Raw genomic sequence first — 17,339 nt, forward strand, 5'->3', positions numbered from 1 at the left:
AGTATTCAATATCTAGGTTTAAAGACGAAGCATAATTAAGTACTTTCTTAAACAGGACTTTTAGAGAAAGAGATCACTTGCACATTAAAAACAATTAAATCCAAATTCTGGCTAAAATATCCTTCATAGCTGCTCATTACTAGAAGCCATGTGAGATTTGTACTTCTAGAATGAGAATTTGTCCCGTTCCTCAGGAATCTGTTTCAGCTAATCAGCTAATGTTTCCTGGCCTGTGAACAAAAAAGTTCCTGTCCTTTATCATTAACAGAAGGGAGCAGGGAAATCCAATAATTTTCACACCCTTACAAAACAATTACAGATTACAAATTATCTTTTTCCAAAGCACCGATCCTCAGAAAATCAGGAAAATAATTTAGATATTTCATCCATCCCAAAACAACCAATCTTGATTACAGGACACTACAGCATTGTATGGCACAGAACAGGGAAGAAAATGAAATATTGTCCATAATTTCTGTAGCTGCTGGGGCATATATGGGCTGCACACTTGTATTTTGAGAGTGCGTTTATTTTGCATGAGTGAACAATCTTTTGACAGTAATTTGACCTTTCTATTTCTGGCATTCCAAGGTAGTTTATCTGCAATGCCCAGGCCACATGCTAATTCCATAATGGGGGAAGATTATTGTCCCAGAAACTCCATCCTCTGTGAGACTGGTAATACACTTGTGGAGAGAAGAAAGTACTATGGCTCACTTAAGGACAAGTCTTGCAGCACAAGAACAGTATTGAAGGACCCAGGACCAGCAACATGCTCTGAACAAAGTTTAAGACTAATGACTGTATGAGTTAGTAGGTCCAGTCCTGCAGATTCACTGGAGATGTTTTTAACATCCGGGAAGAACCATTAGACACGCACATCACATGCACTGTCTCACTGTCGTGGTTTCACCCCAGTCATCAACCAACACAGCCCCTCACTGTTTTTAAACAGTAATTATTTATCACAGCCTCAGTAGTTTAAGTGCATAAATACTGTCCATCTACTAATTAAAAAACACCTCAAAACAACAACAAAACCCCAAAACAACAATACACAACAAAAAACCCACAGCCCAGAGACAATTTTACTTTTCAGCAATATTTTTCTGTTTCAAAGATCACTTTCTTGTGGTTTATTATTATACATAATATGTATTTTAGTTTTTATATGGTAAAATATCTAAATACTCTACCATTTCTTACTTCTCAGTTAATAATTCTAGATATGTTATCAAACTGTCTTTTCACCTTCTTAAAAATGAACAGAACAATTTCAGTAGCATAAGTCACATTTTTGTCCTGTGCATCCTCTCTATAGTTTTCTCAGAGAATTATCACAGCAAAGCCAAATGATCCAGCAGTTTCAGAGTGGAATATCTGAGCTAGCAGTATTTAGCTATCTTAAAAAAAAAAAAGTCATTGAGACTCTAGATACAGAAGTCCTTTCCTAACTAATATCATAAAAGCTACAGCATGACAGCATGAAAGCCGGTTTTACTTACATTTAGGAAAACAAATCCATCCACTTCATCTGTTTCTTTTACTGTTGTCTCCAACGTTTCCTTTGCTGAATCAACAGTTTGCTGGAAATTTACCATCTGCTCATACAGGTACTCCATTTTCATCTTCTTCACTTCCTCGAAGTTCTCTGATTTCTCATCATATTGTGCTACCACTTTCTTAAGCATCTCTTCATTCTGCTTTTCCAGTAAGTCTGCATTTTTCTTACAGTTTTCCTGCAGAATAAAATGACAACCTTAATGAATACACAAAAATTCTCAATTACCCATACATGCCATTCACCAGATTAATTCTGGTACATTGGCAATAAGACAGTTTTATTTCTGCAGGCTCCTTTGGGATAAATATCTCTAGAGAAATACATCAAAAAAACAACCACTTTTTTTTTCTGTTAGGACTTAAAGTTAAACTTTAATATTCACTGAGAAAGGACGTCTGACCAAAAAATAACTAAAAATGCATACTTACAATGGAGTTAATATAGTTCTCAAGGTTTAAGAACTTGGGCAATCAGAACTTAAGATACTGGCCAACTAATTTAGATGCTTTGCATGGGATTCTCCATAAAGACACAGTCTGGGCTTTTTGTAGGTATAAACAAAATTAAGGGAACTTTTTCCTTCAGAGTTAGACAGTTATGCATTCCACTTTGCAGTAATGTCCAAAAAAGCAATCCTTTTCTTCCTCCAAAGTTAACACCTTCCAGTGAACTTCAGAGAAGTCAATTTGAGGACTAGAGAAGCAGCCCATTTTAGTGGAAGCCATGATGCTGCACAACAAGGCGAGCATATCCTAGAAGTAATCTTGTAGAGGGGAAGAAAACTAGTGTGATAAAACACTGGACTCACCTCAACTGAGTTAAATCGCAATTCAATATCACTCACAAACTCTTCAATCTTCATTGACTTTTCTTCCAGTGCTGTTAGCAATTTACTTAACTGATCCTGAAATTTAAAAAGTTTCAGTAACTTAGGCAGGTTATTTTATAAATTTTTTACACAGAATTTATTTTAGGTGATTATTTTCCTTTTGCTATGAGCCACCATTGGAACAATTGCTAAGTAAGTTCAAGTATCACCTAATCTGCAAAGAGAAGCACAGAAATAGCAACTGGAACAGCCACAGAACTGTTTCCAAACCAAAACAAGTGAGCTCAGTTCGATGAGATGCTGTGTCCATACAAGCTGTTGAACACTATGAATTCCAATGCAGCTTTGCCAGACAGTGAGGCTACTCAGAGCCTTGTGAGTGTCCTTGAGAGATCACAGAAACAAGCCCATAAAAACAAAGATAACAAAGGTAGTTGTGAGGGTAATACATGACGCCATGTCATAGATTTTTTAATTAGAATTTTAAAGATAGTTATCTGCATATAGAGACCAATATATAGATAAATAGATATATCTTTTTGTATGTGTATGTATATGTAATTCCTGTAAACAAGAAGTCATTGAAATCACTGGTTATGTGGACACAAAAGCAGTCCAAGCCACAACAGACATCAGAGACAACTCAGAACTTTTTATTAGTGCGTGTTGGTCTTTTGTGAGAATAAGATGTTGAACTGCTCTGGCAAAATTAATAATTTATAAAAATTACTAGTTTTAATTCAGTGGCATAAATCTAAAAGGAAGATTATCTTCCTTTATAATGCCTTCTTAATATGGCAAAATTTTACAACTAGATCTGTAGAAAAAAAAGCACATTACTTTACATTAATTACAAATGTCACATTGGACAATGCAATTGTAAGATCCTTTTAAAAAATAGTTAGGGCAAATTATCAAGATTTGGAAACAGATTTCTGTTTGTCAGGATGAACTGTAAAATCTGACAGATGCCATCCATAGCTCATTTAATTTACTGTGAAGCTATCTTCTCACAGTTTTCATGCAACAATAATTAAAAAATAATAAAAAAAATCTAAAAGTCATGCAACAAGCTTTTCGTTATCTTAACGTTTTCTCAGTAATTATACAGAGGCAACAAGAGACAAATGCAGTCTCAAAGTAACCTGAGCCCTGAGTGTTAGAAATCATGTGAAGCCAGGCCCATGCTGCAGCCAAATTTAATAGTGGCTTCATATCCGTGTTCCATAGCCAGGGAGTGATGTCATGGGATGTTTATTTGCAGCTTGACTTGCTGTAATGCAGGTATATTTGAGGGGGGGCTGTGACCTGTGACTTTATTGCTGACTTACTTGTGCCTTGTTATCACAGCTAAGTCAAGCATGAATGGCCATACACAAGAAACAACTCTACATTTGAGCACCACGGAGATAGTTTGCAAGTACTCGTATTTTAAACTGTCACATTGACTCCTCCTACTTTTGATTTGTCTCTTCTACATATGAAGTAATATAATGATAACATAAATACCACAAGCCCTTCTGGATTTCAGTAAAATGATATGAAATCTGTATTCCTGTCAAAGGAACATGTGCCAAAAAAGAGACCTCACCTTTCATTTACTGGGGTGAGAGTAAATAGCTAGTAACCAAGAAAGGAACATCTGTATAATATGTTCACTTGTACATGAACAGATCTGATATGGGAGAAGTGAGGCATCACATACATGTTTTTTTCACAAGCAGAACTGCATTTTAATGAGCTTAATAGCTTCCATAGAAAAAGTATTTTTCACAAGTATTTATAGAAATGGACTAGCTTACTGAAATTGGGGGCATTTTATCTGTCTTTTAGGGGGAAACAGCTTGGATGTAGTGGAAAGAAGTAGGACTTTATAAACTCTTGCCTGTGGTGACATCACAATGCTATTGGCACAGATCACAGAATGGTTTGTGTTGGGAGGGGCCTTAAAGACCATTTAGTTTCTATTTCTTTGCCATGGGTAGGGACATCTTCCATTAGACCAGGTTGCTCAGAGCCACATCCAGCCTGGCCTTGAACACTTCCGGGGTGGGGCATCCACAATTTCTCTGGACAACCTGTTCCACTACCACATCACCCTTACTGTAAAGAATTTTTTCCTAATGTCATATAAAGCTGCCCTCTTTCTGTTTAAAGACATTACCCCTTTTCCTGTCACTACATGCCGTTGTAAAACATCCCTCTCCAGTTTATGGCCATTTTGCATATGAAAGTGAATAGAACAGAAAATAGGTTGGCACTTCAACAAAACTGTGCAGGGTAATTTATCTAACATCTCCAAGTAACCAATGCATGTAAGTGGGACAGGGAACACTTTATGATGGTACTGGGCTCTACAGAGCGAGGTTTCTGTATCTTGTCAAGTGAAATGAGCTGCTGTTACTGACATTTTATTTTCATAGAAAGAACATTTCTCCCCTTACATATCAAAACCAGAACAAACTTACACAGATCAGACAAAGATAGAAAGTCTGGTAACAACTATGTATAAACAAGCCCATTCAAACTTCTGAATAAATTAAAATACTAGCTTAGCAAGACTAGGACTCCAGAGAATACCTTAGTAAGATGTCTCCCTTCAAGTTCTCCAACAGGTGTGTAGGAATAGTTTTTATTTAATAGATATTGCAACTTAGTTTCTGGACTGCTCTTTGAAGCCTTTCCTCTTAACAACGCAGGAGGACTGGAGAAATTAGCCTTCGTAGCTGCTTTTTTTACCCAAATTAATTCTTACCTTCATCTTGGTTGCAGCATCATCTAGTGTTGTGACTTCATGGTCTTTATGCTCTCCAAAAAGTTTGTCAATAGCAGATATTGGGCATTTGCAGTTGTAACAATAAGTGTCTACTTGTGCTTTCTTCAGTTCTCTTTGTGGGCTCTCAACTTGAGGAATGTTTGTGGCTGATTTTTCAGGATACATCACCACAAAGCCTGAATCTTCAAGCTCAACAGGACTTCTTTGTTCTGGCTCATTAACAAATTCATAACTATCAGCAGCATGATCAAAGGAGTCCCTGTCTTCAAATAATAGCTCCTCGTGTGTAAATTGAGATGATATTTCATCTTGCAAAAGCTCTTCTTGTGTAATCACATCATAGTCCATTGACTCAGCGAAATCTTCATAAACATCATGGTGCTGCTCCTCTCTTTGCAAGTCTGGATTCTCTGTTTCCTGAGTGGTAGGAACACAGGACAGATGTTCCTGAGTAAACAGATAATCTACACTGTCTTCAGTGGGAGCCCTGACATATGGAACATACTTTTCCGTTTGAGGAATTGCTGTTATATCTTGCTGTTCTTCCTGCTTAGTAGTAGCTTCTTGATATGCAGCTCCCTGATAATCCCCTTGAAGACTGTATTCTTGTTGACTTGACTGCTCTGGCAGCTCTTCAGTTTTTTCTAATGGTACATTTTCTTCTTCTCTTTGTTCAGTGATACCAGTTCCTGCACTTGAAAGAACTGTTTTGCTTCCAAAAGGAATGGCATGCATTGGCTTGCAAATTTTGGCTTGAATGTTGCTGTCAACCTGTAATTTGTCTCTCTCCTTAACATCTCTTTCTGACAGAACCTCAGTTTTGACATATTGAACATCACCAGATCCCTGCTTCTGCTTATTCTCTGAACTGCAAACCAAAATTCCTCCACTAAAGGACTCATCTTCTGATAGCTGGTCTTTTTGAGGCCCTATGGGCTTACTTGGAATTTCATCTTTAAGAATGTATTTTTCGAAATACATTCCAGTTCCATCATCTGTGTCTGAATTTCTACTAGGGAAAGAAGCATTAGAATTACCACTTTCTTCATCAGAGGGAGTCTCATCCTTTGTCTTCTCTCCTACAGCTTCTGCATAGAGGTCCTTGTATAAAAATGATAGGGCAGGTGGCTCCTCTAAAAGCTCTGGGTTAACTGCAGCAACAGTGGTAGGGAACAAGAGGGATCGTTCTAGCACTCCTTCTTCTGAATCAAAGAGTGGGGTCCCTGGTGATTTCCATTCATCTTCTACATTTGTAATGCTTTTACTGGTAGAATCAATTGATTTCTGCAGTGGTAAAGGTTTTGAAGCATCTGCATAGGACTGCATTTTGCTTTCTCCTTTTATGGTACCATAAAAGACTTCATCCAGGTCCTCAAGTAAGGAAAACTCTTCCAAAGTATCTACCTCAGTACTTTCTTTAAAAGATTCAGCTTCTTCCACAGATTCATTGGGGTCTTCTGTCACAGGAGACAATGAACTTCGTCTTTCAAATTGTGGCTTAATTGGGGATTTGTCATCAATCAATGTGTATTTTTCAAAATAATCCATATCAACAGTACCATTATTAGGATCCAACTTGGCATAATTATTGTTTTCTGGCAACAGGAAGTTTTCTTGTTGAGTTTCTTCAGTTTCCTCAGCATCATCCTTTTTGACCAATTCTATTAGTTCATGGCTTGCAGCTCCCAGTACTGAGCTTTCTGAAATTTCTGTGGTTCTTCCAGAAGTTAGGGCTCCCTGGCCATCCTCAGCTACTTTTCTTCTAAATGAAGGATTTGTTTCCAAGTATTCTAATTTATCAGGCATGTGTTTACTTTCTTCTTGATCAACCGAAGAAATATGTGTAGGTGCATGAATATTGAGTATTTCATAACCTTCTGAAATTATATTAAATAGATCTTTTTGTTCAGTAGTCTCCAGAGCACCCTGACTGTCTTTTACAACACTTCCATATTCAATTTCTTCCTCTTCTCCTCTCAGGTAATGTTCAGGCACTTCAGATGTTTTGCCTGCCTCCAGATGTTGCACTGCTTCAATTTTTGTAGGATGTAAAGTACTAGTTTCATGCCCCAAAAGTTTATCTGGACCTCGATTTTCTCCTGCCAGAGATGGTAAATCATACCTTTGTGTTCTGGGACTAGTGTCTGAGGACTTTCTGTGAGGAGATGTACTTGACACTGATTCAGAAACTCTAAATGCATGTCCCTTACTCTCTGTAATTCCCTGAACTGTAAATTCTGTGCAACTTCCAGCTGGGAATTGTTTCGATCCAAAATCAGAAGCTTCATTTGGAATAAGATGAACTCCTTGCATGTCTACATCTGCAGCCCCTATTGGACTAATTGAGCGAGCTTTCACCTCTTCTACCAGCCAGCTAGCCAACCCAAAAGATGGAATATCTGGGTTCTGCTTTTCTTCAGAACTTGAGCTAAGGGGCATAATCTCTGCTGAAGAAAGGCTGCCCAATTCACCAGAATAATGCTGAGTTTTGTGTGTCACAGTTTCATGAACAAGGTCTGATGGAACAACTCCCAGATGCTCCAAAGTTGTATGCTTTTGGTCTTCAAAATATTGTTGCATTTCACATCTATGCTCTCCTTCAATATAAATGTCTGAAACTTTTTTAGATTGCTTTCCAAGCATGTCTGCTACATCAGATAAAGATGATGGAATATTTTGCTTCTCTTCACCATCAGTCAGAGCCACTGACACTGACTTTTCAAGTTCTGAATTTCCAGGTAATTTATTGAAAGGTATAAATGACTCTGATAACACTTCTTGCTGGTCTGCTACACCAGTCACCTTGGACTCTGTGATCACTGACCTTGGCACTGTCTGTACATCAGGTTGCATTTCTTGTTCATATTGCTCAGTAGTGAATTTGGGGTGACTTCTTAGCTGGTCTGGAGTCAAATATGTTGTGTCCAATGCACAAAATTCTGGCTTGTCTTGGTCTTGTATTTGAGACATACTCTCCAGGCGCACTGTCTTTAAGCTTGCTGTTTCAAGTGAACTGAGTTGAATTTTTTGCAACTCTATTTCATTGTGTGGTGGAATTACATGTTCACACTCTGACTGTCTGGGCTGGGTAATGAGTGGCTGCATACTTTCATTTTCTTCTTTGGCAAGGGTCCGTGTGGCGACCAAATATTCAGAGGCTGGTTTTGAATAGGGTGGAACTTCTTGCTGACATGTTTCATCAGTTGAATAAAATGGAACTGAAGATTCAGATTGCAGTTTTGAAGGTACAGTCAAGTAATCCTGACTTTCCAGTGTTTCTGTTTTATCTGTAGAATATGATAAGTTTTGTTGTTCAGATTCTAATTGTGTAGCTGTGTGGAAGTAATGTGGAGTCTGTTCTCTCTCAGCTTCAGGTGAAAGTTCACATTCAGCCTCTGACTTTGCAGCTACAGGCAAACCTAGAGGACTTTTAGTATTCTCTGCTTCTTTTCTTGCAAAAAAGGACCCTGGCTCAGGCAGGGAAGTTTCTGAGTGTTCTGTTTTATAGCAGGAATAAGATATATCTAAACGTTTGGGGGATGAGCCTCCAGTTACAGCTGAACACTTTGGACTTCCTTCAGGGCTTGTTTCAGAGACAGTGTGTGGATCACCCAAAGGTACAGACACAGTTTGTTCAATAAGAGATGAATACGGTTGAATTTTGTGGCTGTCTGCTTCCTCAGTAGAAAACAATAAATGTTGTTGTTCAGTTTCCAGCTGAGCACTTCGAGATGAAGGAGCACCAGTGTCTCGGTTCTGTGAATGTCCTGGTCTCAGTGGGGCCATTTCACGCTTTTCTGCTTTGTCAGTAGGACTTAATAAATCTGATTGTTTGAAGTCTGGTTGTGCAGTTCGCTGCTCTTCAGTCCTGATGAAGGTATCTGCTACAGAAAGTGTTTCTGGCTGCTCTGTCTCATTATCAGAGGACTGCAAACTAACATGTGGCTGTTCTGGTTGGACCCCATCCCTCCAGTTCGTTTCACCACTAAAATATGGTATCTCTGGATGCTCCAGCTGGGCAATCTGTGATTGCTCTTTCTTGCCATAGGAATATGATAAATCTAACTGCTTTATTACATCAATCTCTGCTTCGCCAAGAGAGTATGACAAATCTGGATGTTTTGAATGCAGTTGTTCTGGTTCCAACTGTTCTGATTTTTCTGTGGAATACAAAACACCAGAAGGCATGAACTCTGCTTGTGCAGTGTCCTGGCTTTTTGTTTTGCCAGAGGAATAGAAGTCTAGGAACTTCCCTTCCACTGGGGATGTATTTGGTTGCGCTTCCATGCCATGAGGACTTGAAAACACTGGTTGTTCCAATTTTAGTTGTACTATTTCCTCTGTGTGTAATGTATAACTTCCCCTCTCCTGTTTCACCTCCAGCTGTGCACTTTGTTTTTCTTCACTAACAGAAGCAGGCAAATCCATGTGCAGTACTTTGTCCATGACATTTGCATGTTCAGACTCTGGTGGGGCAGCCCACGATGGCTTTGTTTTGACAAATGAATGCAACAAACTCTGTTCTTTCAGCTCTGGCTGTGTTGTTTTATGAGGTTCTGCTGTACCAACAGAGAATGACAAATCTACATATTCTGAATTTGCTTGGGAATTTTGCAGTCTTTCTGTTTTATCCATAGAGCGCTGCAGCTCAGGGTGTTCTGCCTGCATTCCTGCATCTTTCCACTCCTCTGCTTTGCTGAGAGATGATGAAAATTCATCTGTCTTCTCTTGCTCTGGTTGAATCTTTTCTTGCTCTACTGTGCCAGTGGAATGAAATAAATCCAGGCACTCCAAATCCTCATCAGCAATTTGAGTTTGCTGTGTTTCATCAATTGAACATGATAAATCCATTATTTCTGTCTCTGGCTGTATGATTTCATGGTGTTCTAATCTGCCAGCAGATAAATCTGAATGCTGTGATTTTGCATTTAAAATTTCTTGTTCTGCCTCACTGAGAGAATGACATAATTCTAAATGTCCCAATTCTGTCTGTGCTTTCTTGCCTTGTGCCTCTTTTTTGAAAGAATGTAAGAAGCCTGGCTTCTCCTCTCCAGCAGTTTGTCCTTGCTCTGTTGTGCCAGGCCAAGATGACAGATCTGGTTTTTTTAACACTGGTTGTGTAGTTTCTTGTGGCTTTGCTTTATCAATGGAATGCAGTGAATCAGAATGCTCTAGCTCTGCTTTTAACATTTCTCTTTGCTCCATTTCTCCGCTCTGGGATGGTGCATCTGGAGTTCTCACTTTCTCCTTTGAAGCTTGTGGATGTTCTGCTCTGCTGACAGACTGTTCCTCTTCAGAGCATTCCACACCTGTGTGCTCCATCCCTTGTTGCCCCAGTTCCCTGGTCAGGGATGCCAAGGTTGCATGGCCTGGCTCCAGCTGTTCAGGTGGGAGTTTCTCTATTTTGTCATGGCCATACAATGCTCCTGGCTCTTCCAACCCCAGCTGGATTTTTTCCTGTACTTTGTTGAGGGAATGTGCTAGACCAGAGTGTTCAGGTTTCAGCTGTGATGTTTGTAGTCCTCCCACTCTGAAAACAGAGTAAGGCAAATCAGAATGCCCTTGCCCTGGTTCACCCATTTCTGTTTTCTCTGCTGTATCCACAGAACGTGACAAACGTGAAAGTTCCACTTCTGGCTGAACTATTTTCTGTTCCATTTGTCCAAAGGGATAAATTTGCTTTGTTTCTTGTACTCTCCGTTGTGCCTCTATGCTGTCCAGAGGAGATACCACAGCAGTATGCTCTGCCTCTGATGGTGTCATTTTATCATCTGGCCTATCAATGGAAAATGATAAATTTGGTTGTTCCAAGCCCTCCTGGGCATGTTCTAAAGTGTCCCTTTTAACAGGAGAATGTGTTAACTTTTCTTGCTCTAACTCCTGCTTTGTGGCTTTCTGCTGTTTTTCTCTGCCAAGAGAAAGTTTTCTTTGTTTTTGATCCAATGGTGCTACTTCTTCTTGGCTTGTCTTACCAGTGGAATGTGACAAATCAAGATGCTTCATTTCCCACGGAGCAATTTCCAGATGTTCTGACTTTATTTGTGCAGTTGCTGGAGAAGCTCTTTTTCTAGCTACTTTAGGCAATTCTTGATGTTTAGACTCAAACTTTTGAGTTGATTTCTCTTTGCCTTTACCAAAGGAGATTGATGAATCTGAATATTTTGAATCCAATTGTGAGCGTGACTGATTTGGATATTGAGATTCTACTTCCATACTTGCATCTTGTGCTGCTTCACCCAGGCTTTCTTGTGAATCCAAATGTTCTGATTTTTGCTGAGTTTCTCCCATGGAGTATGAGAGCTCTGGATATCCTGACCCCTGCTCCACAATGTCACCTTGTTTTGATTCACCACTGTCACATGAAATATCTGGATGTTCCACCATTACTGGTTCAGTTTCTAGTTGCTTTAAATGGAATGGTAAGGTTGGGTTTTTCAATAATTTTTCTTGCTCATGAGAGGAATATGGCAAATTTGGATATTCTGAACTTATTTCCATTTCCAGTGGAGCTTCTTTTTCACTGGAAGAAAGCAAAAACGTTTGCTTCAGCTCTGGATGTACTATTTCTTGTTGCTGTGCTTTGTGTTGCATAATTTCCTTCTTTGGTTCTGTACTTACATAAAATGTTTTTTCTGCATACGCTGGCTCTGTTTGCATTTCTTCTTGCATTTGTTTACTGCATGAATATGGCAGAGATGGATGCACTAACCCTGGCTGAGCTATTTCTTGCTGTGCCAAATTAATTTGGTCTATGACCTCCTCTTTACCCAGGCTTTCTGAAATAACTGAATAATCTATTTCCATTTGCACAGCTTCTTCTTGGTCTGTTTCCTGCTGTTTCACCTCTCTTTGTGCTGTATTTTGTTCTGTTCTGCCAAAGGACCATGAAACATCTGGCTGGGGCACTTTCAGTGGTGGTATTTCCTGTTGCTGACTACCAGCAGTGGAACAGGAAGGAGAAGACTGCTCCTGCTCCCTTTGTGTCATTTCCCAGGGCTTTGCTCTGTCAGTCAGTTGTGGCTGCAAAGTTCCTGACTCCACTCCTTTTTGCATCACTTCTCCAGTGATAAATAAGAAATCCTTTTTTTCTGAAACTACTTGTAAATTTTCATGTTGCTCTGCTTCACTATTGAAACACGATGGCTCTGGACCTTCTAAGTTTATCTGTACAGCTTCTACCGTTTTTCCCTGGGAATGCAGTAAATCAGTTTGTTCCAGCTTTGGTTGCAATTTTTGATGTTCTGTTTTGCCAATGGAAGATGTTGTCTCTGGCTGTTTTGCCCTCAGCTGTGAAGTTTTATGTTCCTGTTCTTTTCTGGTAGAATGTGGCCAGGCTGGATGCTCTGACTCCAGTTGAGCAATTTCTCCTTTCATTGCCATTGCAGAAGAATCCAGCTTACCTCCAGACTGTGAATCCTGCTGTACAGGCTGTGGCTGCTCTCTGTCAGTTTGTGACAGTTCTTGCTCCGTTGTTTTCTCTTTGGGATATGGTAAATCTGAAAATGATGTTTCCAGATACTCAGTTTGTTGCATCTTAGCCCTTCCAGTGGAATCAAATATATCTGGATGTACCAACTGGAGTTCTGTAGTATTTTCTTTCTTTGCTTCCTCCATCAAACATGATAAATCTGAATGTTCCAGCACAAGTTCTTCTTCTTCTCCTTGTTCTTCTTTTTCAGGGGAATAAGACTGTTCCAGTTCAAAAGGACTGAATGCTTGGTTTTCTGTTTCTTCCCTGAAAAGCAAAACCTGATGCTCCTTTTCCAGCTGCCCACTTTGCATTTCCTTGACTACTTCCTTGGTTAAAGAAGAGTCTGGATGACTGATCTCCAGCTGTGCACTCTCTGATTCCACCTTTTCCTCTCTGAAATATGATAGATCTGAGTGCTCTGTCTCCAGCTCTGCACTATCTGATTCTTCCATTTCTTCCCTGGAAAAAGAGAAGTCTGGATGCTCCATTTCCAGCTGTGCATTCTCTGGTTCCTTTGTTTCTTCTTTGGAAGAAAATTCTGGTTGTTCTGTTTCCACTTGTGATCTCCCTGATTTCTCTGTTTCTTTTGTGGAAAAAAGCAATTCTGGATAGTCTGTATCTGGTATTGCACTCTCTGATGCCTCTACTTCTTCCTTGGAATATGAGAAATCTGGAAGTTCTGTCTCTAGCTGTTCACTTCCTGGTTCCTCTATTTCTTCTCTGGAAAAAGAGAAATCTGGATGCTCCATCTCCATCTGTGCATCCTTCAATTCCTCTGTTTCTTCCTTGGGAGAAGAGAAGTCCAGATGCTCTGTCTTCATCTGTGTTGTCTCTGACTCTCCAGTTTCTTTGGTGGAACATGAGAGATCTGAATGTTCCACCTCCATTTGCCCACCTTCTGCTTGTTTGTCTTCTTCAATGGAAAAATCAGAATTATCAAAATCTACTGCTTTATTTATAGTTGAAGTTTTCTGTGTTTCCTCTGTTTCTGTCTGATCAGGATACGAAATGCTGAAATATTTGGAATCTATACTTTCAGGAACTGGTGGTTTTAACTTAATTCCTTGCTTGTCTGTTTCCTGAAGTGAAAAGCCTTGTTCAGACTTTGTTTGGTTCTCCAAATGAACATTTTGAGTTTCTGAGGATGGAATCTTTTGACGCTCTTCTTTTTCAGCTGAATACATTAGATCTGAAGTCATTGACTCTGACAGTGCAGTTGTGGATGATGGACACTTAGTTTCTTGCTTCTCTGTCTCATTTCCAGAATATGTTAAAAGCACATGTTCAGACTCAGACTGTGCAGTTTCTGATGACTGAGAAATAATATCTTCCTGAGTTATTTCAATTGAAGTGGAATATTTGGATTTAGCTGAGGGAATATCAGGTAAGTAAGACTTCTCTGTGTCCCTCTCAAGATGTTTTGACATAGATTCTGTAGGCAAAATATGCTGGGAACTTGGTCTATCTGATTCACTATCAAAATCTGCTGAAACAGACTGTGGTGCAGAATTGGGCTGAACTTCCTGCTTCTTCATTTCATCCCGATGGTCTGATGCTGTCAGCAGAGATTGGTCTGGCTTCTTGTTTGCATTTTTGGCTGAGGGAAGCAGCACTTGTTTCTCATCAGACTTCAGTGATGTGGAGGTTGTTGACTCTGTTATTGATGTTCTGGCCATGGCTGAATGACTTTGCTGCTTCCTGGCTTTTTCTTCATTCTTCAGTGAATGTCCTGAAACCTGCTTTGGAGTCTCCAAAAGAGGCTGTCTCTCTTTTCTTTCTTCATGTTCAAGAATTGATTCTTTCATTTTATAAGGCTCAATATTTTCAGAGGAAACCTCATTTTTCTCAGCAAGCTGTTTTTCAAGAGGTGGTATTGATGAAGAAAAGCTTTGATTTGCTTGTTCTGTGAGTTGTTGTCTTAGCTTCCTTCTTCTCTCTGAAGGTGTTTCAAGAATTTTAGATCTTGCTCCCTGAAAATGTTTTGGACGTGTTGCTTCTGAAAGTGAACCAAACTTCTGCAATCTTTCTTTTACTGATGTTTCAAGGAACTTTTCAGAATCTCCTGAAGCTGAACTACTTCTCCGGATTCTGTTTTTCTCCAATGTTTCAGCGGCTTGCCCAGTCCCTCCAAAAATTGAGTTGAACAGCTGGATTCTAGCTTGTACTGGTCCTCCAAGAATTGGACCGACTTTTCTCAGTCTGCTCTCCCTAAATATTGATCTTATTGGAGCACGTTTTACAGGTTCTTCTGCAATATTCTCTAGATCTTCTTTGTTGTCCAGAATTTCCTCATCTGTGTCTTGTGCTTCCACCTGCTCTACATTCAACACGGAGGCTTGTACATCTCCTAGAACAGTTCTTGGTTCTTGTCTCTGCATTCCAGAAGAGTCACGTTTTTTATTCGACTGGCTTCCTTTTGGTCTTGTAGCCACTGCTACCCTATTTGAAGATTTACGTGTCCTTTTCCGAACGATCTTGCCTTCATCCATAATAAAGATAACTTTTCCTGGAGGAGAACCTACTGGTGAACTTTCCATGCTGTAAAGATCAGAAGCTGTACTAGTTTCTGAGGTCCAGGGAGTAGAACATCTGCTTGAGCTGGTTTCCCAGGTTATCCCACTGTCTTCACTTTGGCATGTTATCATAGAAAAGGAAGGGTTAGTCATGATGTACTGCAGCTTGGGTTTCACATCTTCACTTTGGACAAGATCTTTAAAACTACAAATAAAAGAATAAACAACAAAATAAAGTGTTAAAAACACACAACAAATTAAATTATTACAGGAAAAAGCTGAATTTCTTCCTTAAAACAAAAATGGCCTTCAAAGTTGTAAAAATACTGCGTAAGCATAAATTTGAAGTATAACCATAAGAAAAGTCGTATTTCATCTCACAACTATATTTTAGATGAATTTGTGTAAAACTGCATATTGCAAGGTTAGTTCAGTGAAGGGGAGGTGTTTAAATGATCTTGACAATGCAGGAAGAACAGTCTTTGATCTGACCTTGTTTTGCCAGTGTGAGATTGAGCTGATTCTGGGGCTATTCTCCAGCATGTGTTTATCTCACAGTATAAATTAAACCTTTCATTAAACACTTCAAAGACAGTGTTTTAATAGCACCCACACTTGCTTTGCACAAGTGTGAATGATTATACAATGCTCAAAGCAGTAGAGAGTCTATCCACTGGTTTGTTACTGTCTTCTCATATATTTTATCCTCCAAGCACTCTAGATATCTAACAAAGGATACATTCAACAATTAAAATATACTGACACCTCCCCAAATGAAACTGCAATGTTTCATAAAGCTAGTTTTAAACGTTATGATGTAAAATCAATACACTATCATATGCTGTATTGGGGATTAGGTTTTGTTTCTTTTTTCTCTCTGTGGAATTTTTCCCATTGTAATGCTAGAAGTTGTTGTCAACACCCTAGCACGGATAGGAGGGCGGGCGTGTAGAGGTGGTGGGTACGCTCTGTCGCTCGCCTGGCTTGGAGGAGAGCTGGAAAAACCTTGCTCTGCCACACCGACACCGGGAGCTGCTTTCCTCGGCTGGGGGACCCTGCAACCCCCTGCTCGGACGCACTCCCACCTCCACCTCCAAGCATCCTATAAAAGCATCAAAGTCAATACCGCCCCAAGAATCCGTGAGCAGCGTCTCTCTTCCACCCTTCCCATTCAAAACGCAGCCGCCGTCACCCCCAGCGCCCTTTCAGCCTTGTAAAATCTCCGCACCTCCCATGCTACTGGCAGCTGGCCGGCGCTGCCTGCCAGCTAAGACAGTAATTACACCACAAAAGGAAAGTGTCCACAACCAAAAGAACGGTTACTGAGTTCCTGTTCTGTTTGTTGTTAACTTCGTAGTTGTTGTTGTTTTGTTTGCCTTGTTTTATATATATACCAGTAAAGAACTGTACAGTAAATTCACGAATACAAGCCGCACTGAGTATAAGCCGCATCTCTGGGTGTTGGCAAATATTTCGGTTTTTGTCCATAAATAAGCCGCACCCGAATATAAGCCGCTCTGTCGTTCGCAGCGAGGACCCGCGTGCAATTAGTAACAGAACCGCGGGAGGGCGGGGTTTACTGGCTGAGCTAAGGCTGTGCAGGCTCGGCCCGCTAGGGGCTGCCGACGGGGCCAGGTGGCCCAGCCCGGTGCTGCTGCTCGGGGCCGGCCGCCGCTGCCACTGGGCTCGGGGCCACCCGCCGCTGCCACTGGTCTCGGTCACCCCGGGTCGGCGCTGCCCCGCGGTGGCAGGCAGGGACGGAGCTTCCCCCGCTCCTACGGCAGCGGCGGCGGGCAGGGACGGAGCTTTCCCGCGCCCGTGGCGCCGGCGGCAGGTGTGGACAAAGCACCCTGCCTCCTCTCCGAGACGCGGCAATGGCGGCGCGCGCTTCCACCCGCCTCTCCGGGCCACAGTAATGGCTGCGCGGGGCTCCCGTCGGCTCCCGGAGCCGCGGCAATGGCGGCGCCCCCCCACCCCGTCCTCCCCGGGCCGCGGCAATGGCGGCTCGCCCCCCCCCACCCGTCCTCCCCTGGGCTGCAGCAGAGGAGGAAAGAAGAGAGCTCTCCCGCCTCTCTCCCCGCCCCCCGTGCTGCCTGCAGGGAGCCAGGGCAACACAGTAACACTGTAACAATCGCGGAATGCTGGCTTTTACTGGCAGGTGCTTGGCTCGGCGCCCTGGCTGGCAC

At 41.0% G+C, this 17,339-nt stretch overlaps 1 protein-coding gene across 1 annotated transcript in view; it reads right to left on the reverse strand.

The window, feature by feature from the left end:
• The window catches only part of CMYA5 (cardiomyopathy associated 5), a 53,096-nt gene that overhangs the window by 23,625 nt on the left and 12,132 nt on the right, over positions 1-17,339 (reverse strand). The window contains exons 2-4 of the mRNA XM_033085085.1: positions 5,149-15,358; positions 2,373-2,468; positions 1,506-1,739 (exon numbers count right to left, since the gene is read on the reverse strand). Coding sequence (XP_032940976.1) covers positions 1,506-1,739; positions 2,373-2,468; positions 5,149-15,358 — 10,540 coding nt within the window. The remainder of the gene's footprint in view (positions 1-1,505; positions 1,740-2,372; positions 2,469-5,148; positions 15,359-17,339) is intronic.

This window comes from Catharus ustulatus, chromosome Z, assembly GCF_009819885.2.
Source record: "Catharus ustulatus isolate bCatUst1 chromosome Z, bCatUst1.pri.v2, whole genome shotgun sequence".
Taxonomy (NCBI): domain Eukaryota; kingdom Metazoa; phylum Chordata; class Aves; order Passeriformes; family Turdidae; genus Catharus; species Catharus ustulatus.